The following is a 26891-nucleotide window of genomic DNA, read 5'->3' as shown; positions in this document are numbered from 1 at the left end:
TGGGCAACAAAGCAAGACACCATCTCAAAAGAGAAAAAGAAAAAAAAAAAAAACTCTTCTTTATGTTTAATTATACATGAAGTAGAGTTTTAATATTAATCTAAACTAATAAAATTAATCACTGAAAAGGAGTCACAGTAAAAAAATAATAATAATTAATATTTAATAACTTTTGCTGTAATTTAACCCCACATTTAGAATCCTATTTCTTTAATAAATGAATCTCCAACATATCACTCACTGGTCATGGTTCAGTTTTAAAATGATCAATTTTCACCATTACTCAAAGATTTTGTATATACTGCATTCTAAAAATGCCTTTTGAACTTGTGGAAAAGCAGTGTGCCCAAGCGTGTCAAGAGCTTTACTCTGACACAGTAATTCTATTTTGGATAACCTACCTTAACAAGATAACGTGGGGACTCACTGTTAAGTGCTCCTAGCTACAGAGACCATGGTGAGTCAAGACAGCTTAAGGGCAGCATATTGGGCTTGAAAGGATATCACCTCCTGTTTCTAGGTGAAGTAAACACTCCAAAGCCTTAAAAATAATCTGAAACTAGCTTCCTGTTATTCCACTGCAATACCAATATAACTTTATAATCAGAACTGGACATACTGAGATCCTTCTGCAATTTAAATAGCTGGTAAATTGAAATGTTTCTCCAGTGAGTAACTGTCAGGCATTTGCCATTTATTTCCAAAATTAATGATGCTGATGTTAGTGTTTGTCTGCTTAGCCAGAACATTGCTGTGGGGAGTATTTAGCAACATTTATTTACTGCAGGAAAAAAAAAAAAAAAAAAAGTAGCAATAGGCTTTACAAATCACAACATAAGAGAAACAGAAAATAAATAATATAAAAATTACCAGGCTCCTCCTGACTCGTGGTTCTCTAAACACTACAACTTCTCTTCTGAGAACCACCCTTCCCTGGGGAGACAGCCAAGAGGAGTGACATAGACAGATGGAGTCCAGGCTTGAACCCGTCAATTTACCAGCCACCTGACGATGGACAAATGGCTTAACCTAAGCCTCAGTTGCTTATCTGTGAAATGCTAAATTGCAGATAATAATAGTATGATTATCTCAAGGTCACTGTGAGGATTGAGTGAAATAATCTAGTCTGTATTTTGATTTCTCCTTTTTTCCTTTATTTTTTGAGACAGGGTTGTCTCAGGCTATTGCCTAGACTAGAGTACAGAGGCACAATCTCGGCTCACTGAAACCTCCTTCTCTCAGGTTCAAGCGATTCTCCTGCCTCAGCCTCCCGAGTAGCTGGGATTACAGGCGTGTGCCACCACGTCCAGCTAACTTTTGTATTTTTAGTAGAAATGAGGTTTCGCCATGTTTGCCAGGCTGATCTTGAACTCCAGACCTCAGGTGATCCACCAGCCTCAGCCTCCCAAAGTGCTGGGATTACAGGCATAAACCACTGCACCCAGCCTCCTAGTATTTTAAACCTACACTGGAACTCTCCTCTCTCCCCACACCCCCTAACCCATTCTCCTATTCAATCAAATCACATTGCCTCCCACTGCCTTCAGGAGAAAGCTCAGCCCTCCACTGCAGGACTTGAGAAGCCTCTAGGATCCTACCCCGTCTTCCTTCTCTATGTCACAGCTCCACACATCCCTACCCCTACTCAACTCCAGGCACACCAAACTGTTTAGGGTTTCCCAAACATGCCACCCCTAACACCCCATTCCCCTGACATCTCCATCTGTCTCCCTAACATTCCAGTGTTTCAAAGTTTAGTGCTCTAGTTCTTAGAAACTACTCTCATCCTTCAAATTATCTTCAGTCCTAGAAGTCTTAGATATTACTACAAAGGGAAGGAAGCAGAATACCATGGTGGTGTTTTGGTAGGACCAAATCTATCCTATTTGAAGACATATTCTTATATAAGTTAATATTATATTCTAATTATTAACTATTATAGTTAATATATTCTAATTATATTGGAATAATAGTTAATATATTCTAATTTTAATTATATATATTATACTAATAACATATAATTATATTAGAATAATTAGTTAATATTATATTCTAATTCTAATTATATATAATATTATATGCTAATATATAATTATATTAGAATAATTAGTTAATATATTCTAATTCTAATTATATAATTATTATATAATTCTAATATGATTATATACTTGCTATATAATTAATTCTAATATGATTGTATAATGGTTATACAATTAATTCTAATATAATTATATAATTGTTATATAATTAATTCTAATATAATTATGTAATTGTTATACAATTCTAATATAATTATATAATTGTTATACAATTAATTCTAAAATGATTATATATTAATTCTAGTAGAATTAGAATATAATTAGAATTAGAATATAATATTATTATATAAAAAAAATTAACTACTATACAAGAAAATACAATGTGGCTGGATTAACTGTTTTAATCTACATAAGAACTTTACAAGGCAGATACTATTATCTCCCACATTACAAATGAGAAAATGGAAGCACAGAGGGGTAAAATAATTTGTCCACATACACAAACTGAGATATATGACTCCATGAAAGTTAGTATTACTCAAAAACCAGTCTTACAATGACAGTGCTTCAGCCCAACTCTTAAGCACTGGCACATATTACTTCCCCCAACAGTAACAACTAAGGCAATTTCATGCGGTGTGTCATGGATGATCATGTGGAAAGCACTCGGAGAATATGTGTGAACCAGCCCCAAAGAAAATGCCAGAAAAAGCCAGGCTCAGTGGCTCACACCTGTAATCCCAGCACTTTGGGAGGCTGAGGCAGGTGGATCACCTGAGGTCAGGAGTTCAAGACCAGCCTGGCCAACATGGCGAGGCGCTGTCTCTACTAAAAATACAAAAATTAGCCAGGCGTGGTGGCAGGCGCTTATAATCCCAGTTACTCATGAGGCTGAGGCAAGAGAATTGCATGAACCTGGGAGGCGGGGTTGCCGTGAGATGATATTTTGCCACTGCACTCCAGCCTGGGCGACACAGCGAGACTCTCAAAAAAAAAAAAAGAAAGAAAGAAAAGAAAAGAAAAAAGAAAATGCCAGAAAAAGAAAAGAAAAAGAAAAGCCAAGCAGTAAAACCTCCACTGCCAAGTTTAGTATCCCATATCCCATATAAATCGAAAACAAGATCTATTTGAACACTCTGCTGTAACCTAACAATCATGAAAAACGAAAACTGACAGCTTATTTTCGTGTCATACTAAAGTTGGAAAAAAAATAGGTACTTTTCCCAAAGATCTGATGATTTTATAAGAGATTTTTATGAGAAAGTTGAAATATCATAAACCAGCTGCTTAAAGCTCATAAAGCCCAAATTCATTACATTTCAAAAAATAATGTACATGGATGTCCAAAACCTTCATTAATGTTTTCTCCAGTGCCCTCTAATGGCCATAAGATGAAAAAGCAAAGAAAAATACATACCCATAAATTACCCCAAACTCTTCACCCACTATAAACAAAGTTTTTAATTTTTTTTTTTTTTTTTTTTTTTGAGATAGGATCTCGCTCTATCACCCAGGCTGGAGTGCAGTGGCATGATCTTGGCTCACTACAACCTCCACCTCCCAGGCTCAAGCGATCCTCCCACCTCAGCCTCCCAGTAGTTGGAATTACAGGCATGCACCATCACACACAGCTAATTCTTGTATTTTTTGTAAAGACGGGGTTTCGTCATGTTGCCCAGGCTGGTCTCAAACTCCAGAGCTCAAGCGATCCACCTACCTAGGCTTCCCAAAGTGCTGGGATTACAGGCATGAGCCACTGCGCCCAGCTAAACAAAGCTTTTAAATAAAGCTTAACCTGGCAGAAAATACAAAAATCTCTAAATTAGCTATCTCATGCATCATTTTAAGACAATTTCACCGATGAAAATTACTCAGATTTTTAATTAAGAGTCATAACATTACACATTCACTTTGACCCAGGATATCAATATGGGGAATGTGTAAATGTAGGAAAATATTCATACATCTTTCAAAAGTATGAAAGGTCTCAGACCAGTGTTAATTATAAGAGCAGAAAACTTGAAAGCACATCAAATGACCAACTCTAAGAAAATGTATAAGCAAATTTAAAACGTCTAAGCAAGGCCAGGCCCGGTGGCTCATGCCTGTCATCCTAGCACTTTGGGAGGCCGAGGCGGTGGATCACTTGAGGTCAGGAGTTCAAAATCACCCTGGCCAACATGGTGAAAACCCCATCTCTACAAAAAATACAAAAATTAGACAGGCATGGTGGCATATGCCTGTAATCCCAGCTACTCGGGAGGCTGGGATGGGAGAAATGCTTGAACCCAGGAGGTGGAGGTTGCAGTGAGCCGAGATCACACCACTGCACTCCAGCCTGGGCAACGCAGCGAGACTCCATTTCAAAAAAAAAAAAAATTGGCCAGGCGCGGTGGCTCACGCCTGTCATCCCAGCATTTTGGGAGGCCAAGGCAGGTGGATCACGAGGTCAAGGGATCGACACCATCCTGGCTAATACGGTGAAATCCCATCTCCACTAAAAAATACCAAAAAATTAGCCAGGTGTGGTGGCGGGCGCCTGTAATCCCAGCTACTCGGGAGACTGAGGCAGGAGAATGGCGTGAACCCCGGACGTGGAGCTTGCAGTGAGCTGAGATTGCACCACTGCACTCCAGCCTGGGTGACAGAGCAAGACTCCATCTCAAAACAAACAAACAAACAAACAAACAAAATTATACTGACCAGAGGACAATGGGAGCCTCGAACTTAAGAACAATAGAACCAGTCGGGCACAGTGGCTCACACCTGTAATCCCAGCACTTTGGGAGGCCGAGGAGGGCAGATCACAAGATCAGGAGATCAAGACCATCCTGGCTAACACGGTGAAACCCCATCTCTACTAAAAACACAAAAACTTAGGGGGTGTGTGGTGGCATGTACCTGTAGTCCCAGCTGCTTGGGAGGCTGAGGCAAGAGAATAGCTCAAATCTGGAAGGTGGAGGTTGCAGTGAGCAAGATAGCGCCACTGCACTCCAGTCTGGGCGACAGAGTGAAACTTCGTCTCAAAAAAAAAAGGCAAGATTCCATCTCAAAAAAAAAAAAAAAAAGAAAGAAAGAAATGTTTCACAGGAAAAGAAAAAAGGCAAATGAACAATAAACACAAAATGCACCCAATCTCACTCACAATTTTAAAAATGCAAATTAACACAAAGCTACTATTTTTCAGATTGGCAAGATCTGAAAGACTGATAACACCTCGGATGTACAAAAACAGGTACTCTCAATTCTCTTCTACAATGGAAGCAGAAGGGAAACTTTTTGCAACTTTTACAAGGCAATTTGGAAATATTAAAACTACAAATTCCCTTTGATGCCAGAATTTCAATTTTAGGAATTTACTCTTCAGATAAGTTTATATCAGTCACAAAAAAAACATAAGCAAGAGTATCCATTACAAAAATGAGAAAACACCTCAATGTTAATGAACAAGAGCCAAATAAATTGTGGGGCATCATAACAAACTACCTTAAAATGAACCTTACATTGAATTCATCTAATATGACTGACAGGACCAGAAAACTGTCATGTTAAAGGGAAAGAAAAGCAGTCTGCAGACCAGGAGTACAAAATGATCCCATTCGTGTAGCCAAAAAACAAAATTATAACAAAACATAAATGTGTTTATAAAAGGCAATAAAATACCTGGAAGAATATTGTCAAACTGAAAACTGTGGTTACTATGAAAAGCGGATCCAGGAAAAACAGGAACAGAGGACTGCTGTCTGTGAAATTTTTAAACACATGTAAACAGGGTTTTAAATTAAAGGAGGCCAGGCGCGGTGGCTCATGACTGTAATCCCAGCACTTTGGGAGGCCAAGGCAGGTGGATCACTTGAGGCCAGGAGTTTGACATCAGCCTGGCCAACATGGCAAAACCCCATCTGTACTAAAAAAAATACAAAAAATAGCCAGGTGTGGTGGCATACATCTGTAATTCCAGCTACTCGGGAGGTTGAGGCAGGAGAATCACTTGAACCCAGAAGGAGAAGGTTGCAGTGAGCTGAGATCACATCACTGCACTCCGGCCTGGGCAACAGAGCAAGATTCTATCTCAAAAAAAAAAAAAAAACAAAAAATAAAAAGTAATTAATTAATTAAATGAGACTACAAAGAGAAGATCAGATCAAGTTAAAATTTCTCAAAGAAATATCTGAGAAACAGTTTTACAACATTAAAAATGGCTCCCACGGCCGGGTGCAGTGGCTCACACCTGTAATCCCAGCATTTTGGGAGGCCAAGGCAGGCAGATCATGAGGTCAGGAGTTCTTCAAGACCAGCCTGGCCAAGACGGTGAAACCCTGTCTCTACTAAAAATACAAAAATTAGCTGGGCATGGTGGCAGGTGCCTGTAATCCCAGCTTATCAGGAGGCTGAGGCAGGGAACTGCTTGAACCCCGGAGGCGGAGGTTGCCCTGAGCCAAGATCATGCTACTACACTCTAGCCTTGGTGACAGAGCAAGGCTCTATCTCAAAAAAAAAAAAAAAAAAGGCTCCCCCAGATCACGGAGATGAAAGAGTAGAAAGAATGGAGGTAATGAGACAGGGTATTTGAAGATTTCTCTGGAGAATGTTGGTAAGGTACTTTAATTTCTCTCCACTCCCTCAAAAGGAGAGAGGCTGCAGGGAGCTGTCAGCCTCTTATCTCTAGCCCCACAAGAAAAGTGCCAATCCCAGCCTCTCAAAGAAGTTGCTCTGTATCCCCCGCCCTCAGAGGATTACAGATTGAGGTATGGCCGCCGCCCAGGAAATTTAGAAGCAAACAGATCAGCTACTTGCATTAGCAAGTGAGCACTACTGCTGGGTAGGAATTGGCCTGTCCCCTCCAAATAAAGAATTCAGGAGTGTTCCCCTGACAGCAGGATGGGAGTGAGGGAAATCTCAGATCCTGACCCATTGGTCAAGTAGAGCAGAGAGCAGGTGACAGACTTCAAAAGAGAAGCCAGAGAGACAGGGCACAGAGGAGGGACTAAGCAGCCATCAGTATACTTCTTGGCCAGGCATGGTGGCTCACACCTGGAATGCCAACACTTTGGGAGGCTCAGGCAGGCGGATCACCTGAGGTCAGGAGTTCAAGGCCAGCCTGGCCAACATGGTGAAACTCCGTCTCTACTAAAAATACAAAAATTAGCCAGGCGTGGTGGTACGCACCTGTAATAGCAGCTACTCAAGAGGCTTACACAGGAGAATCACTTGAACCTGGGAGGCAGAGGTTGCAGTGAGCTGAGATTGTGCCACTGCACCCCAGCCTGGATGAGACAGCAAGATTCTACCTCAAAAAAAAAAAAAACAAAGGTATACTTCTCTACTGCCGGGAAATGGGCTCAAAAAAGAAGGAAAAAGAAAAAGAAGTACACCTCTCAGCTTCTCAGAGTACATTTTGCTCAGGGCAAGGGACTTGCCAGGGATATGGTCATAGAAGGTATCTCCTAAGAAGCCATGAAAATATTCCCTGGAAAGAGAGTCAACTCAAAACACATGACTAGGAGACAGAGCACAAAGACATCTATGATAGCAGTAATCAAGTAAGAACTTTCCCACTTTTCTTTTTTTTTGAGACAGGGTCTTACTCCCGTCATCCAGACTGGAGGGCAGCGACACGATCTCAGCTCACTACAACCTCTGTCTCCCAGGCTCAAGTGATTCTCCTGCCTCAGCCTCCCGAGTAGCTGGGATTACAGGCGCCATCACACCTGGCTAATTTTTGCTGTTGTATTTTTGGTAGAGACAGGGTTTCGCCATGTTGCCCATGCTGGTCTCAAACTCCTGAGCTCAAGTGATCCATCCGTCTCAGCCTCCCAAAGTGCTGGGATTACATGCGTGATTCAGCACGCCCGGATTACTTCTCTTTATCTGTCCTGCCTCCCTGCAGCTGCTCCCAAACCCTATGGAGATCCAAAACAGCAGCTAACAAATAGGCTGGGTGACAGAGTGAGACCCTGTCTCCAAAAATAAAAAATAAAAATAAAACCAAAAAATCCACTGCAAATTTCCCAAAATGTCCAAACAATGGTCTTCTCTCTTTGATCCAAGACTAAAATTTACAAAATGCATTTGGGGTTTTTTTTTCATTGTCTCTTTTTTTTCTGAGACAGAGTCTCGCTCTGTCACCCAGGCTGGAGTGCAGTGGCGCAATCTCGGCTCACTGCAAGCTCCGCCTCCTGGGTTCATGCCATTCTCCTGCCTCAGTCTCCAGAGTAACTGGGACTACAGGCACCTGCCACCACGCCCAGCTAATTTTTTCAATTTTTAATAGAGATGGGGTTTCACGGTGTTAGCCAGGATGGTCTTAATCTCCTGACCTCGTGATCCACCTGCCTCGGCCTCCCAAACTGCTGGGATGACAGGCGTGAGCCACCGCGCCCGGCTCCATTGTCTCTTTTAATCCTAGAATGGTGATCGCCTCACCATGTTTTTTTGTTGTTATTGTTTATGACATTGACATTTACAGAATCTAAAAGGCTTGTGGCAAATACTGGATTTGTCTGATTGTTTCCCCATAATAAGATTCAAGCCAAACATTTTTTGACACGAAACTACATAGATGATGATGTGTGTGTGTCTTGCTATATACATCATATCAGGAGGAACATGGGTCCAATTTTATCAGAAATGATAATGCTAAATTTGGTTGCTTAGTATAGGTGGGAATCCCCTGATCTCTCCATTTGTAATCAGAGGGATTAGTTTCTAATCCCTCTGAAATTAGAAACTAATATGTGGGGGGTTTTCCCCACTCATTCCTCATTTCTAGTTGGTTTAGTTTGTGGGATGACATTTTGAGACACTGAATATCTATTCCCCAAAGACATTTCACACAATCCTTGCTTAAATCAATTTGTTTTGTTTTGTTTTGTTTTTGAGAAGGAATCTTGCTCTGTTGCCCAGGCTGGAGTGCAATGGTGCAATCTCAGCTCACTGCAACCTCCGCCTTCCAGGTTGGAGTGACTCTCCTGCCTCAGCCTCCCCAGTAGCTGGGACTACAGGTGTGTGCCACCACGCCAGGCTAATTTTTGTATTTTTAGTAGAGACGGGGGTTTCACTATGTTGGCCAGGCTGGTCTCGAACTCCTGACCACAGGTGATCTGCCCACCTCAGCCTCCCAAAGTACTGGGATTACAGGCGTGAGCCACCGTACCCGGCTGAATCCTTACTTAAATCAGTTATTACACTAGGAATTGCAAACAGCTGATTTTCTAATTCTCTCATGCCTTACATGGTTAGTATCTAGAAGCCTTCTCCTACACAACATGCCTCCTGTTTGAGCCGCACACAGACGGATTTTTTTTTTTTTTTTTTTTTTTGAGATGGAGTCTCACCCTGTCGCCTAGGCTGGAGTGCAATGGCACAATCTAGCTCCGCCTCCCGGGTTCAAGTGATTCTCCTATCTCAGCCTCCCGAGTAGCTGGGATTACAGGTATACGCCACCATGCCCAGCTAATTTTTGTATTTTTAGTAGAGACCGGGTTTCACCATGTTGGCCAGGCTGGTCTCGAACTCCTGACATCAGGTGATCCGCCTGCCTCAGCCTCCCAAAGTGCTGGGATTACAGGGATGAGCCACCACACCTGGCCACATATATCTGGTCTTTGACCTGGTTCTTGATACATAGCTTCAGAAAACCTTGGCATTTCCTAAGTAATAGATTCAGGATGAAGGCTGATCACCAGAAAGAAATCACATGATTAGAGGATTAGAATTTAGGGCCAGCCTGACCTTTGAGGAAAAGAAGTTCACTGGAGATCGAGCTTAATCAACTACCAAATGATTTAACCAATCGTGCTTGCATGATGGGACACCAACAAAAACCCTGGACACTGAAGCTCAGTGGGGCTTCCTGGTTGAGGAACAGACTGATGTGCCTGGATTCCCAGAGGAGGGGACACAGAAGCTCCGTGTCTCTTCCTCATGCCCACTCCCTGGACCTTGCCCGAGAGTATGTCTTCCATTTGACCGTTTCTGATCTGTGGCCTTTATAATAAAACTGCAACCTAAATCAGCCTGGGCAACATGGTGAGACCTTGTCCCTACAAAAAAATTAAAAATGTTCTTGGCATGTTGGTGCATGTCTGTAGTCCTAGCTACTCAGGAGGCCAAGATGGGAGGATCCCTTGAGCCCAGGATTTCAAGGTTGCAGTGAGCCATGATCACACCACTGTACTTCAGCCTGGATGAAGGAGTGAGACCCTGTCTCAAAAACATCAAAAAAACAAAAACAAAACCAGCAATCTTAAGTATAGAGCTTTCGGGAAGTTCTGTGAGTCATTCCGGCAGAAAAGTAGGTAGCTGTGAGACTTCCAGCTGGTATCTGAAGTCAGGGTAGTCTTCTAGAGGACTGTGCCCTAAACCTGTGCAGTCAGACACTAACTCTGGGTAAGACATATCAGAATTGAACTGAATTACAAGGTACCCATTTGGTGCCAGAGAATCGATGTCAGAACATGCTAAGTCCTTTCAGTGAACATAGCTAGAAAATACTATTTATATATATACACACACACACACACATATATATGCATATTTAAACTAAGTTTGCAAATGTAAGTGCACATTTTTAAAAATCTTAAGTCCATATCAGCCTCCAAATCAAATCCAACACTACTTGGAAATCACAGTAATGCATATCAATCCACCATAGTGTTATTCAGAGCCACACAACAACATTCTATTGTGTGGATATACCATGCTTTTTTCAACCAGTATTGGACACAGTTGTTTGCTATGTATGCTGCAATGCATAAGCCTGTGGAAATACTGTTTTGCATTAATGAAGCTGTATCTTGAAGGCAAATTCATACAACTGGGCCTGCTGGATAATGGATAAATGCCTATGTGACTTTGGTAAAAACTGCCAAAAGCCCTTCCATACAGGCTAGACCATCCTGGACTCCCACCTGCAAGGTATGAGTGCCTATTTACTCACAGCCTCGCCTAACTATGTCATCCAGCTTTTCAGTTTTGGTTATTACATTCTGAAAGGTGAGAAATGTTTATCAGTGTAGTTTTCATTTGTATTTCTCTTATTACAAGTAAAGTTAAGCATCTTTTCATGTTTAAATCTCTTTGTAGAGTCATTTCTGAGAAATTCTTATTCATGTGTTTTGCCAACCTTTTCTACTATATTTTTGGTCGGCTGGAATTATAGGCATGCGCCACCACACCCAGTTAATTTTGTATTTTCAGTAAAGACAGGTTTTCATCATGTTGGTCAGGCTGGTCTCGAACTCCTAACCTCAAGTGATCCACCTGCCTCAGCTTCTCAAAGTATTGGGATTACAGGTGTGAGCCACAGCAACTGGCCAGGTCTCCCTTTTTTTTTGAGATGGAGTCTCACTCTGTTGCCCAGGCTTGAGTGCAGTGGCATGATCTCAGCTCACTGCAACCTCTGCCGCCAGGGTTCAAGAGATTCTCATGCCTCAGCCTCCCAAGTAGCTGGGACTACAGGCACGCACCACTATGTCCGGCTAATTTTTTTTGTATTTTTTAGTAGAGATGGGGTTTCACCATGTTGGTCAGGCTGGTCTCGAGCTCCTGACCTCAAGTGATCCACCCGCGTCAGCCTCCCAAAGTGCTGGGATTACAAGCATGAGCCACCACACCCGACCAGGTCTGCCTTTTTTTTTTTTTGAGACAGATTCTTGCTCTGTCACCCAGGCCACAGTGCAGTGGCGCCATCTCTGCTCTCTACAAGCTCCACCTCCAGAATTCACACCAATCTCTTGCCTCAGCCTCCCGAGTAGCTGGGACTACAGGCACCCGCCACTGTGCCCAGCAATTTTTTTGTATTTTTAGTAGAGATGGTGTTTCACTGTATTAGCCAGGATGGTCTCAATCTCCTGACGTCATAATGTGCCTGCCTCGTCCACCCAAAGTGCTGGGATTACAGGCGTAAGCCACTGTGCCTGCAGGTCTGCCTGTTTTAAAAAGTTCATTGTATAGTAAAAAGATAAACACCTTGTCTGAGATATATGGGGCAAATAGTTCCTCCTGTTTTGCCTTTTGATTTTCCTTATGGCCAGGTAAAACACTTTAAAGTCATTCATAAATTTAATGTTTTTTATTGCTTCTAGATTTTGAATCATAAAAAAGTTTTCTCCAGGTTAGACAATAATCCATCTGATTCTACTATTTATATAATTTTTTCAACATTTAGCTCGCTCCTCCATTTGGAAATGATTCTGATGTATATACAAGCTAACAGATGTTTCACATCTTTTTTTTTTTTTGAAAGATCTCACAATGTCACGCAGGCCGGGGTGCAGTGACATGATCACAGCACACTGCAGCCTCAAACTCCCAGGTTCAAGCAATCCTCCCACCTCAGCCTCCCAAGTAGCTGGGACTACAGGCACATGCCACCACATCCAGCTAATTTTTTTTTTTTTTTTTGTAGAGATGGGGTTTCACTATGTTGCCGAGCCTGGTCCCAAACTCTTGGCCTCAAGAAATCCTCCCATCACCTCAGCCTCCCAAAGTGCTGGGATTACAGGGTGAGCCACCGCACTCAGCCAACATAATTTATTTTTAGAGTCCCTTTTAAACTCCAGGTCTTCAGAGTCCACCTTTAAGATATATGAAATTCCTACATATTCTTAGAATTTTATTCTGTTACAAGGGTCTCTGTCTCATCATGAGCCAGTACTACAGTTTTAATCAGAGATACCTTGTGGTATGTTTCAATATGTGGGAGGGTTAGTCCTTCTCATCACTACTTTCACCAGGGTTTTCGTAATTATTATTCCATGTTTATTTTTTCCACATGAATAGACCAATATAGATCTAGAAGGCTGGAGGACCTACTGGAAATTCTACTGGGATTCCATCAAACTTATATATTAAGAGAACTGACATCTTTACCATTCTGAGTCACTCTACCTAAAATAAGGAATGTCTTTCCATTTGCTCGAGTCCCCTTTGATATCATTCAGGAATGTTTTAAAGTTTTCCAACATAGGTTTAAGACATTTCTTTTTAAATTAATCTGTAGGTTGGCCAGGTGTGGTAACTCACGCATGTAATCCCAGCGCTGTGGGAGGCCAAGGTGGGCAGATTACCTGAGGTCAAGAGTTCGAGATCAGCCTGGCCAACATGGTAAAATCCCGTCTCTACTAAAAATACAAAAATTAGCTGGGCGTGGTGGTGTGCGCCTGTAGTCCCGGCTACTCGGGAGGCTGAGGCAGAAGAATCACGTGAACCCAGGAGGCAGAGGTTGCAGTAAGCCGAGATCACACCACTGCACTCCAGCCTGGGTGACAGAATGAGACTCCATCTCAAAAAATAAAAAATAAATAAATTGGTAGGTAATTATTTATCCTTTATGTAGCTAGTCTAAATGAGGTCTTCTCTTTTACTATAGCTTCTAACTGGTTATTGTTTGGAAATATAAAGTCTATTGACTTTCTACATTATGATATCCTGCTAACCTTACTGAGTTCATTTGAATTTGTGTAGGTTTTAGCTTTGATTTTCTTGGATTTTCTAGTAGCTTTCTTTCGTTTTTTTAAAGCTTATGGACTACATATAATTTTAATTTAGGGGATTCTCATTTTCCAAACTTCACAGTTAAATTGAGGCTGTTATTTTTATAGTATAGCATATACAATATTATTTCAATTTTTTTTTTTTTTTTGAGACGGAGTCTCGCTCTCGCCCGGGCTGGAGTGCAGTGGCCAGATCTCAGCTCACTGCAAGCTCTGCCTCCTGGGTTTACGCCATTCTCCTGCCTCAGCCTCCGGAGTAGCTGGGACTACAGGCGCCCGCCACCTCGCCCGGCTAGTTTTTTGTATTTTTCAGTAGAGACGGGGTTTCACCGTGTTAGCCAGGATGGTCTCGATCTCCTGACCTCATGATCCGCCCGTCTCGGCCTCCCAAAGTGCTGGGATTACAGGCTTGAGCCACCGCACCCGGCTATTATTTCAATTTTAGATCACTGGAATCTGCATGTAATCCTATTGCATCGTACATTCTCACATTCATCTAGTCACTGAAACAGTCACATCCCAGACTGATATTTCCTGGATTCCTAGGGGCCCCACTTACGCTGATCTCCACACCCACAGACCAGGCTGCCATCCTTAAGCCCCAACACCATTTAGTCTATACAGCAGAGAAGCAAATTAACACTGGAGCTTCACTTGGAATCTCAACCATAATAAATCCTATCATGTTGTTCATCTTCAAATAGCCCTGAATAAAATCTCTGACCATCTACACCAAGCTTGTCCAAACCACAGCCCACTGGCCCAACACAAATTTATAAACTTTTTAAAAACATTTTAAGATTTTTTTTTTGCCATTTTTTTTTAAGCTCATCAGCTATCATTAGTGTATTTTATGTGTTGCCCAAGACAATTTTTCTACCAATGTGGCCCAGGAAAGCCAAAAGATTGGACGCCCCTGATCTACACTGTCCTCAGTCCTTGTTCTCAAATCTCCTGCTTATCCTCTGATGAGCTGACTTTCACAGGGCTGAGAGGGGAGATGTTCACCATGCTCATGAAAAATGGCAAAAAAAAATTATAAAACCCTCAAGACAGAAGCTAGAGAAATGAAACTCTTCTTGTGAGCTCAGATGGACTACACAGCAATAAATACTACATGTTAACCAACTGTGGGAGCCAAGTGCAACATTTCCCAAAGTAATGGTACCTTTTCTTTCTTCACATGATCCATAATTTTGCCCAAATCTTCAACATCAACAATGGAATTGAGGCTCTGACGGTCCTCACCACCAAACTCTTCTTCACTGGAGCTCTCAAAGGGTTCTTCCTCCTGAAAGAGAAATGCTTCAGAAACACAGTGTTCAAAGGGGCAAAGACAAAGTTCTCTTACACCCCTCCCACACTGAGAATTCACTACGTCTCTAAATTCTTGCTTTTTTTTTTTTGAGACAGGGTCTCACTCTGTCACCCAGGCTGGAGTGCAGTGGCGTGATCTCGGCTTACTGCAACCTCCGCCTCTTGGGTGCAAGTGATTCTCCTGCCTCAGCCTCCCAAGTAGCTAGGATCACAGGTGCATACCACCACACCCGGCTAATTTTTGTATTTTTAGTAGAGACAGGGTTTCACCATGTTGGCCAGGCTGGTCTCAAACCCCGGACCTCAGGTAATCCACCCACCTCAGCCTCCCGAAGTGCTAAGATTACAGGCATGAGACACAGTGCCCGGCTGTCTATAAATTCTTTTTTTTTTTTTTTTTTGAGACGGAGTCTCGCTCTGTCGCCCAGGCTGGAGTGCAGTGACTGGATCTCAGCTCACTGCAATTTCTGCCTCCCAGGTTTACGCCATTCTCCTGCCTCAGCCTCCCAAGTAGCTTGGGACTACAGGGGCCCGCCACCTCGCCTGGCTAGTTTTTTGTATTTTTAGTAGAGACGGGGTTTCGCCGTGTTAGCCAGGATGGTCTCGATCTCCTGACCTCGTGATCCGCCTGTCTCGGCCTCCCAAAGTACTGGGATTACAGGCTTGAGCCACCGCGTCCAGCCTATAAATTCTTAATTTAAAAATAAAATCTAGGCTGGGTATAGTGGCTCATACCCACAATCCCAGCACTTTGTGAGGCTAAGAAGGGAGGTCTGCTTGAGGTCAGGAGTTTGAAACCAGCCTGGGCAACACAGCAAGACCACATTGCTACAAAAAATGTACACAATTAGCCAGATGTGGTAGCACATGCCTATAGTCCCAACTACTTAGGAGACTGATGCAGAAGCGTCACTTGAAGCCAGGAGTTCAAGACCAGCCTGGGCAACATAGTGAAACCCTCATCTCTACAAAACAACAACAACAACAATGAAGAAATAAATCTTAAGTCTTTAGCATCAGACTCATAACTGTGAAAGGGCATGATGGAGTGAGAACAACTAACACTTCACCTGCCCTCCCACGTCACAGTGACATGAGCTGGGCTCAGGGGAACGAGACACATGCCAAGCAGAAGTAGAGGAAATGTGACATCACTGGGAAGACACATTTGCGGAGTATCTACTACGTCCCCAGCACAATGTTTATATACCCATTCATTTCATCCTCAACTATTTATGATGTAGATAGGTTCAACATCATCTCATAGATGAGGAAATTAAAGCTAGAGAAGTTAAGAAATCACGGCTAATACGTGGCAGCCTTCATCCCTTTCTCCAATGGAGGATAAGGCAGAATCAAACAATAGAGAGATTTTGTTTGTTTTGTTGCTGTTGTTGTTTTGAGTCTCGCTCTGTCACCCAGGCTGGAGTGCAGTGGCATGATCTTGGCTCACTGCAACCTCTACCTCCTGGGTTCAAGCAATTGTCATGCCTCGGCCTCCAGAGTAGCTAGGACTACAGGCATGCACCATCACACCCGGCTAATTTTTATATTTTTAGTAGAGATGGGATTTCACCATGTTGGCCAGGCTGGTCTCAGACTCCTGACCTCAGGTGATCCGCCTGCCTCAGCCTCCCAAATTGCTGGGGTTACAAATGTGAGCCACCGTGCCCAGCTGATAAAGAGATTTTTAAGAGGTGAAGTAGTTGTTTGTTTTCAACAGCAGGTATTTTCTGAGTAACTCAAGGGTCACTTTAAAATTAAAAGAAACAGGCCAGGCACAGGGACTCACGCCTATAATCCCAGCACTTTGGGAGGCCAAGGCAGACGGATCACCTGAGGTTAAGAGTTCAAGACCTGCTGACCAACATGGTGAAACCCTGTCTCTACTAAAAATACAAAAATTAGCCAGGGTGTGGTGGCATGCACGTGTAGTCCCAGCTACTCCAGAGGCTGAGACAGGAGAATTGCTTTAATCCAGGAGGTGGAGGTTGCAGTGAGCCAAGATCGCAACACTGCACTCCAGCCTTGGCAACAGAGCAAAACTCCGTCTCAAAAAAAAGAAAAAAATTAAATTAAATTAAAAGAAACAAAATGTCAATAACCTTCATATGCTGGCCAATATGCCCCACAGCATAGCAGAGAGATATCATAATCAGATGCTGCTGATCAAGTGTTCAACACAAAATAAAACAGACCCCCTTAGACAAGGTCACTCCTTATCCTGCGCCAGATGATAGGATAACCATGGACGATCTTACCCTCTCCTACTTCAAACCAAGCCTGAGACTACAGAAGTGGCACTGTGGCTGGCTCCCTGGTATCTCTTTTGCTTTGTCAATAAATAAGTAGTCTTCTCTGCCTTGCTTCCAGATGACAAAATAAATTGTTCCCAGAAATAAGGGTATGGATGTGTTCTTTAATTTAGCCCAGCTTCAACAGAAAATCTCTGCCAGTTAACTCCACCCTGATATCCCAGCCTCATGACCAAGCTACCAAGGAGAGTCAAGTATACCACCTGAAACATACTTTCTAACAATTAGTCCATTTTTAGATCTTCTAGTCCAGTGTTTCCCAACCAGTTTGTCTAAATATATAAGAATACCTTCAGTATTAGGATCTCCTGATGTACTCATTTTCCTAGAATTGCAATAAGTTCCGTATTGCCCATGTGTGCTGTGCTCCTACCTCATCATTTCCAATACATTTCAGAATCTTAGACACAGAAGAGACATCACGAATCATCTGGTCCAATCTCCCCATGTTATCCTGGACAAGAAGTCAGTGTAACTTTTGCTGTAAAACACCAAATTGTAAGTATTTCTGACCTTGTGGGACATACAATCCTGTCTTAACTACGCAAATCTGCCCCCCTCTAACACTAAAGCAGCTATGACAATACATAAAAGAGCATGGCTATGCTCCCAAAACCCGTATTTTAAAAAATTAAAAAACGAGCTGGGTGCACTGGCTCACACTTGTAATCCCAACACTTTGGGAGGCCAAGGCAGGAGGATCCCTTGAGCTCAGGAGTTTGAGACCAGCCTGGGCAACACAGTGGGACCCCATCTCTACAAAAAATTTAAAAACTTGGTTGGGCATGGTGGTGCACGCCTGTAGGCCCAGCTACTCAGGAGGCTGAGATAGGAGGATCGCTTGAGCCCAGGAATTAAGAGGCTACAGTGAGCTGTGCACTAACTACTGCACTCCAGACTGAGGGACAGACTGGCCCCTGTCTCAAAAAACAACAGGCAATAGGCTGCATCTGGCCAGTGAGCCTGTTTGCTGATCCCTGTCCTAGACTCTCCTTGATAACTTCTCCTTAGACTCAAGTTTCTGATGGAAAGACTCATGTCGAGAATTTACTTTTTCCAAAAGGAACCTATTTCATCTTCACATAAAATCAAATCAAAACTGCTATTAACTTGGCTCTGTGACCTTGGGAAACTTCAAAAGTTCTCTTGAACACTGAATATACTCATGGTAGCCAGTAGCGCTAGAAAATTAATGCAACACATTCCCCTGGTCCCCACAAAGATTGCAATCCAGTAGGAGACATACAGATGCTACATTTAAAGGGGCAATGCTTGAATGAGAGGGTTTAGGAATACGAAAAAAGCCATGTAGCGGGCTCCAAATCCATGGGGAGCTGCCTGAATGAGACGATACCTGAGTCATATGTGAAGGGTAAGTAAACAGGCCTGGCCAGGGAAAGACATGTGGGAATGCTGTTGGAAGGGGATGGGCAAAGTCACTGAGGCAAGCACCACGAGGCATTCAGCTACTGTCCGCCACTCAGAAAGTACCAGCAGATGTAGAATAAAGCATACGACATGAGGAGAAAATGTAGCAGAGAAAGATGTGGGCCAGACTGCAAAGGATCTTGCCTGCCCTGGAAAGAGAGAATGAGGAGCGTCTAGCATGGTCTGAACAGAGAAATAACACAAACCTGCATTTCAATAGCTCACTCAACTGGAAGACAGAAGGTAATTTAAGGGAAACAAGACTACAGACAAGGATAAATCTGAACAACATACGACAATCCCCTCGGGAAGAAAAGATGTTGGCCTGAACTAAAGAGTAACAGGTGAGCAGAAGGCTGGATATTCAAACTTATTTGGCAAAAAAAAATTTTTTTTTTTTGGAGACTGGAGTCTCACTCTGTCACCCACGCTGGAGTGCAGGGGCACGATTTCGGCTCACCACAACCTCCGCCTCCCAGGTTCAAGCAATTCTCCTGCTTCAGCCTCCCGAGTAGCTGGGATTACAGGTGCCCGCCACCATGCCCAGCTGATTTTTGTATTTTTAATAGAGATAGGGTTTCACCATGTTGGTAAGGCTGGTCTCGAATTCCCGACCTTGTGATCCACCCGCCTCGGACTCCCAAAGTGCTGGGATTACAGGCATGAGCCATCATGCCCGGCCTTGACAAATATTTTTAGCACCAAGGAGACCACATGGCTAGAGGTTGGAGAGGAAGACAGAGAATAGTAGGATGACAATGGAGAACTTCAAGAGTCAGATTAGGTGCTAAGGTCACACTAACGAATGAAGTTTTTATGAAAGCAGCAATGAAAAATCACTTTTAAACAGGAGGGTAACGTGGTCTGATTTGTACTTTTAAGATTACTTGGCCAGGCGCCATGGCTCACGCCTGCAATCCCAGCATCTTTGGGAGGCCGAGGCGGGCGGATCGCAAGGTCAGGAGATTGAGACCATCCTGGCTAACACGGTGAAACCTGGTCTCTACTAAAAATACAAAAAATTAGCCGGGCGTAGTGGCAGGCACCTGTAGTCTCAGCTGCTCGGGAGGCTGAGGCAGGAGAATGGTGTGAACCCAGGAGGCGGAGCCTGCAGTGAGCCAAGATCGCACCACTGTACTCCAGCCTGGGCGACAAAGCGAGACTCTGCCTCAAAAAAAAAAAAAAAAAAAAAAAGATTACTCTGAGGCCGGGTGTGGCAGGTCACGAATGTAATCACTTTGGAAAGCCAAGGCAGGTAGATTGCTTAAGCCCAAGAGTTTTGAGATCAGCCTGGACAACATAGTGAAACCCTGTCTCTACAAAATATACAAAAATTAGCCGGGCACAGTCGTGTGCACTTGTAGTCCCAGCTACTCAGGAGGCTGACGCGGGAGGATGGCTTGAGCCCAGGAGGTTGCTGCAGTGAGCCAAGAGTGTGCCACTATACTCCAGCCTGGGAAAGACCCTGTTCCCCACCCCGCGCCCCCAAAAAAGTCTACTCTGAATGATAGATGGAGAAGAGATAGGAAGACAAAATATGTGGCTGCTACAGTAGTCTGGTCAAGCAATATGGCTTGAACTTGCACATTAGCAGTAGAGATGGAGGGAACTGGATGGATATGAAATATTTTAAGCCAGAGGTTTGCAAACTATAGCCAAATCCAGGCAGCCTCGGGCCAGATCTCAACATGACAATTCATTTACATGTCTCCTGTGGCCGTTTTCTTGACACAATGGCAGACTTTGGACAGTTTCAACAAAAACCATAGTGGCCCACAACACTGAAAATATTTACTAACCGGCCCTTCATAGAAAGTTTGCGGACCTCTGTTTTGGACAAAGAAGGAACCAGACTTACTGAGGAACTCAATACAGGAATGAGGCAAAGGAAAGAAGCAAGCACAGCTCTTAGGTTTCTTTTTAAGCCAGAGATGGTGGGAGTGTTTCCTGAGATGGGAAACACGTCCGTGGAACAGAACAGAAGGGTGGAGATAAAGAGCTCCATTTTGGATTTGTGAAGCATCAGATACACAAGAATAAATTTTTAAAAGGCATACATGAGAAGAGAATTCAGGGTTGACCCTGGATCTGGAAGTACAAATGTGGGAATAACTGGCACATGGACAATGTTTGAAGTTGTGAAACTGGATGAGATCACCCAGGAAGAGAGTGTCAACGCATAATCCAGCACCAAACCTGAATCACTCCAACATGCAGAGGCTGAATAAAGAAAAGGAAAAGACCCCAAATAAAAAAGGAGAAACTCTATGACAATGACGTCATGAAAGTCAGGAGGATAGATTCAAAGGAGGAATCAGCTATGACAAATGCTGCTGAGAAGTCAAGTAAATAAAGACAGAAATATCCATGAGACGTGTAGATCTAAAAGGTGAGACACAAAACATTTTTTTTTCTTTTTGAGATGCGGTTTTTGCTCTTATTACCCAGGCTATACTGCAGTACCACGATCTCGGCTCACTGCAACCTGCACCTCCCAGGTTCAAGCAATTCTCCTGCCTCAGCCTCCCGAGTAGCTGGGATTACAGGCGCCTGCCATCACACCCAGCTAAATTTTTTTTATATTTTCAGTAGAGACAGGGTTTCACCATGTTAGCCAGGCTGGTCTTGAACTCCTGATCTCAGGTGATCTGCCCGCCTCGGCCTCCCAAAGTGCTGGGATTACAGATGTGAGCCACTATACCCGGCCCCTTTTTTAAATTAAAGACAGTGTCTCACTATGTTGCCCAGGCTGGTCTCTAATTCCTGGCCTCAAGTAATCCTCCCACCTTGGCCTTGGAAAGCACTGGGATTGGGATTACAGGGGTGAGCCACTGCACCTAGCCAAAATATAGTTTAAAGGGTTTATTTGAGCTAAAACGAGGGCAGTTGCCTCAGGCACACTTTGCAGTTGAAGGGTCTGCTCCAGTAGCTTTTGTTACAACCACGTTTTTTGTTTTTTGTTTTTTTGAGACAGAGTCTCGCTCTGTTGCCCAGGCTGTAGTGCAGTGGCCGGATCTCGGCTCACTGCAAGCTCCGACTCCCGGGTTCACGCCATTCTCCTGCCTCAGCCTCCCGAGCAGCTGGGACTACAGGTGCCCTGCCACTTCGCCTGGCTAGTTTTTTTTGTTGTTGTATTTTTAATAGAGACGGGGTTTCACTGTGTTAGCCAGGATGGTCTCGATCTCCTGACCTCGTGATCCACCCGTCTCGGCCTTCCAAAGTGCTGGGATTACAGGCGTGAGCCACCGCACCAGGCCAACAAGCAGGTTTTTAAAAGCAAAGGGAACAAGGAGTGGTCAATACCAAGTTATTGGACAGAAATTCTCATTGCTTTACAGAGATAACATTGATTAGTGATTAGCTATGCACTGTTGAACTGATAGGATATGAGGTACGGTGTGAAATGCATATAGCATTTTATGTCTACCTGGAGGCAGTCAGTCTAAAGCCCACAGAGCAGATGGCTTCAAGAGACAATTATTTAGCTCAACAGGAAGTGATATGACAGATGTTTCATTCCAATTTCATTTCAGTCCAAGCTATGACTGAATTAAAATTGGAATGAAACATCAATTTCAATTCAGATTACGGGTCCCATAACTTAAAGAGCTTGCAGCCGGTGTGGAGGCTCATAATCCCAACACTTTGGGAGGCCAAGGTGCGAGGATCACTGGAGGCCAGGAGTTCAAGATCAGCCTGGGCAAAATAGTGAGATTCTGTCTCTCCAAAAACAAAAATTAAAAGTAGACAGGATGGTGGCGCAGGACTGTAAGTCCCTGCTACTCAGGAGGCTGAGGCAGGAGAATCACTCGAGCTCAGGAGTTCAAAGCTGTAGTGAGCTATGATCACTCCATGACACTCTGGCCTGGGCAACAAAGCAAGACCTGTATAAAATAACATAATAAAATAAAAAGCTTTCATCTCTTAAATAAAATCTAATTTTCCTTTTGTAAATCCCCTCAGGCTTGATGACATGAAGTCCCCTGGGTGTAGAAAAGAGCAGTTCAGGGGGAGAGAAGGCCAAACTGGAGTAGCTGAGAGTTGACAAGAGACTTCTGTTCCCAGCCATATGACAGACAGCACACTTTCAACAATTCTCCTGCAGAAAACAACAAAAACTAAATAAGGTAATTTTTTTTTTGGGGGGGGGGACAGAGTCTCACTCTATCGCCCAGGCTGGAGTACAGTGGTGCAATCTCGGCTCACTGCAACCTCCACCTCCCCAGTTTAAGGATTCTCCTGCGCATGCCACCACGCCCAGCTAATTTTGTACTTTTAGTGGAGAGAGGGTTTTACTATTTGGCCAGGTTGGTCTCGAACTCCTGACCTCAAGTGATCTGCCCACCTCGGCCTCCCAAAGTGCTGGGATTACAGGCGTGAGCCACCGCGCCCAGCCAAGGTAATAATTTTTAAAGCACAATTTTAAGTGCCTTACTGAGTTGGCAAAAATGTAAGGATTCCAGAGAGGGCAAATATAACCTGGGAGCTAAGCAAGAGACAGAGCTAAGAGGTATCTACTAAACTCTGGAGACGCCGCTCTATTTTTTCAGTTTTTGAGGTATTTTTTGTTTTTGTTTTTTTCTTTAAACAGAGTCTCACTCTGTCACTCAGGCTGAGGTGCAGTGGCACCATCTCGACTCACTGCAACCTTCACCTCCCAGGTTCAAGTGATTCTCCTGCCTCAGTCTCCTGAGTAGCTGGGATTACAGGTGTGAGCCACCACGCCTGGCTAATTTTTTTGTATTTTAGTAGAAAAAGGGTTTCACCACATTGGCCAGGCTGGTCTCAGACTCCTGACCTCAGGTGATCTGCCCGCCTTGGCCTCCCAAAGTGCTGGGATTACAGCCGTCAGCCACCGCACCCAACCTGTTTTTTGTTTTTTAAGTTTGTTTAAACACATATAATTCTGGGGTGTCTTTATAAATTTATGGGAACAATCTAGTAGAGAAAAGAAATGAATGATATAGGAGAAGAGAAGCAATCAATGAAGGAACCCAGTCCTTGATTCCGCAGCATGGACAGATGTAGTCTGGGACAGGAACCAGATAGTTGGTCTTCTGAGCCAGGAGAGGTAGTGAAGATCTGGAAATGGGCTGGGGAGACACTGAGAGAGCTCCCCTCTGAAGGCTTCAGATGGGAGCTGATGGAAGGGGTGGGGAGGAAATGAGTACGGAGCAGTCATCTTGGAGAGTAAGAAGGGGAATTTGCAAGGGAAGTTGTGAGACTGTAGGGCACTTCTGAGCCTACACTTGAGCCTGTGGTCATGAATCTGTAGTCAAATAATCAGCAGCAGAGATGGGGAAGGCTGATGTGAAGGGGATGGTTTCAGGCTGGGTTGGGGTTTGGCCAATCGGGTTAGAAGAGTGAGTGAGAGGTTAAGGCTTGCCACGGTGGCTCACGACTGTAATCTCAGTTCTTTGGGAGGCCAAGGTAGGCGGATCACCTGAGATCAGGAGTTTGAGACCAGTCTGGCCAACATAGCAAAACCCCGTCTCTACTAAAAATACAAAAATTAGCTGGGCATGGTGGCGCACACCTGTAATCCCAGTTACTCGGGAGGCTGAAGCAGGAGAATCCTTGAACCCAGGAGGCAGAGGTTGCAGTGAGCTGAGATTGCACCACTTTACTCCAGCCTGGGAGACAAAGTAAGACTCCATCTCAAACAAAACGAAAAAAAAATTGAAGAGGTTTATAACAGAGCGAGGATAAAACTCAAAATGGGGTTTAAGGAGGGAAATGAAGTAAGCAGTTTCTACTACTCAATAAAAATGTATAGGTTCAGATGGGATTCTTTTTTTTTTTTTTTTTTGAGATGGAGTCTTGCTCTGTCACCCAGTGCAGTGGTGTGATCTCGGCTCACTGCAAACTCCGTCTCTCAGGTTCAAGCGATTCTCCTGCCTCAGCCTCCCGAGTAGCTGGGATTACAGGTGCCCACCACCCACCCAGCTAATTTTTGTATTTTTAGTAGAGACAGGGTTTCACCATGTTGGCCAGGCTGGTCTTGACTTCCTGACCTCATGATCTACCCGCCTCATCCTCCCAAAGTGCTGGGATTACAGGCATGAGCCACCACACCTGGCCGGATCAAAAGAATTTTAAAGGCCAGGCACAGTTGCTCATGCCTATGATTCCAGTATTTTGGGAGGCCGGGCCAGGTGGATGGCTTGAGCCCAAGTATTCAAAAAACCAGCCTGGGCAACATGGTGAAACCCTATCTCTGCAAAAAAAAATAGACAAATTAGCTAGGCATGGTGGCACATGCCTATAATCCCAGCTATTTGGGAGGCTAAAGTGGGAGGATCACCACTGCCTGGGGAGGTCGAGGCTGCAGTGAGCCATGATCACTCTGTTGTACTCCAGACTAGGGGTGACACAGTGAGACCCTGTCTCAAAAAAAAAAAAGGAATGTTGTTAAAGTAGAGGCCACAGAATGAGGTCATAGTAAGCATGAGAGGAACTTGGATTTCAGATGTGCCAATGTAAGGGAGAGACCAGGGTCAGTGGAAAAATGGTTGCTGGAGGTGTGAAGGCCAGGAAACTGCAGGCCAGGGTGTTAAACAGATCATCCACAACGATGCCACAGCCTCAAAGAATAATGGTAGGAACAGGGGTGGAGAGAGAAACAATGAGTCAGAATGTAGAGTTGCTGCTGAATTACGCAACTGACCACGTGGCCTAAAGATAACAACTGTGAAGACGACAGGAGTGTTACAGCCTGAAGACAGGAGCTTCAAAGGAATTGGGGTATTTAAAGAAGGAAGCAAGAGAAACGCTCAGAATGTGAGGGAAAAAGAGCGGAATCTGGGATGACTTGCAGCCTTCAGTTTGAGTAACTAATGGAGTCATTGAAGTCAGGAGGTATGTGTGATCTGGGGATAATGAGACGTGAGCTCAGGCTGGGATAAATTTAACTTCTCTGTGGCTCCGTTTTGCAACTTGCAAAATGTGGTAAAAATCTACTTGACTCTAACAATGCAAGGATTAAAAAAGAGATTTTGGTCGTGTTTTTTTTTTTTTTTTTTTTTTTGACACTGAGTCTCACTCTGTCGCCCAGGCTGGAGTGTAGTCGCATGATCTCAGATCACTGCAACCTCCACCTCCCGGGTTCAAGTGATTCTTGTGCCTCAGCCTCCAAGTAGCTGGGATTACAGGTGCCCATCACCACGCCCAGCTAATTTTTGTCTCTTTAGTAGTGATAGGGTTTCGCCATGTTGGCCAGAATGGTCTCAAACTCCCGACTTCAAGTGATCCACCCACCTTGGCCTCCCAAAAGTGCTGGGATTACAAGTGTGAGCCACTGTGCCCAGCCTAAAGAAGAGACTCTGGAAAGCATCTAGCACGACATGGCTTAATTCCTAAGGCCTCACTCTCTCTCTGGAACACCACCACATGAGTTTCACACCCTCCACCTTTTTTTGTTATTGTTCCTTTGTTTTTGAGGTAGGGTCTCACTCTGTTGCCCAGGCTGGAGGGCAGTGGCATGATCACAGCTCACTGCAGCCTCCAATTCCTGGGCTCAGGCGATCCTCCCAACTCCACCTCCTACGTAGCTGAGACAACAGGCGTGCACCACCATACCTTGCTAAACGTAAAATTATTGTGGTAAAGACAGGGTCTTGCTATGTTGCCCAGGCTGGTCCTGAACTCCTGGACTCAAGCAATACTCCCACCTTGGCCTCCCGAAGTGCGGGGATTACAGGTGCGAGCCACTGCACCCAGCAGATCTTCCTTCTAACCAGAAGCCAACGAGGTAGTTTATTGAGGAAGAGGTCAAGCTTGAGATCTCCAAGCAGAGGGGGAAAGCATCAAGAGATGGACACACAGGCAGTATACCTCAGTGTCTCTGTGATGCAATTCATCCTGCTCGTGAGATCCTTCCTCCCTCTCCTCTGAGCCATGTTGGTGAGATTCACATTTGCCTTTCTTGCAGTGGCCGCCACAGTACTTCTTTCTCTCCCCTTTCTGAAGTGCCTGCAGCTGGGAGATGAACTTGGTCTTCCACGCTCTGAAGTCCGCCTCAATGCTGCCATGCTTGCTTTTAACCACGTCGCAGTCGCCCTCCCCTCGACTCATCACACGATGTGCACCAAGCATCCAGAGCCACTTGTCAACATTTTTGCCAACCTGCAAGGAAAAGATAGATAGGCTAAAAGCACCGTTCTCTAAATCAGGGTTTTCCAGACTGCTCTGCAAAAGCCCAAAGTCCTTCTGGGGCCCCTGGTCACGGGCTGCTGCTGAGGAAGAGGAAATTGCTTGGCACAATGACCTTCAAGCCTTCAAGTTCCAGCCTTGAC

The 26891-nt window shown here is 44.1% G+C and overlaps 1 protein-coding gene across 5 annotated transcripts in view; it reads right to left on the bottom strand.

The window, feature by feature from the left end:
* Positions 1–26891, bottom strand: part of LOC104657346 (S-adenosyl-L-methionine-dependent tRNA 4-demethylwyosine synthase TYW1) — a 262699-nt gene that overhangs the window by 217633 nt on the left and 18175 nt on the right. For all 5 annotated transcript variants that reach the window (XM_030932482.1, XM_010357125.2, XM_030932480.1 and 2 more), the window contains 2 exons: positions 26431–26721; positions 14706–14828 (listed from right to left, as the gene is read on the bottom strand). In XM_030932482.1, coding sequence (XP_030788342.1) covers positions 14706–14828; positions 26431–26721 — 414 coding nt within the window. The remainder of the gene's footprint in view (positions 1–14705; positions 14829–26430; positions 26722–26891) is intronic.

The sequence above is a fragment of the Rhinopithecus roxellana genome, chromosome 6 (genome assembly GCF_007565055.1).
Source record: "Rhinopithecus roxellana isolate Shanxi Qingling chromosome 6, ASM756505v1, whole genome shotgun sequence".
In the NCBI taxonomy this organism is placed as follows: Eukaryota; Metazoa; Chordata; class Mammalia; order Primates; family Cercopithecidae; genus Rhinopithecus; species Rhinopithecus roxellana.
Note: the sequence above shows the minus strand (reverse complement) of the source record. Positions and strands in the feature narration are given on the sequence as shown.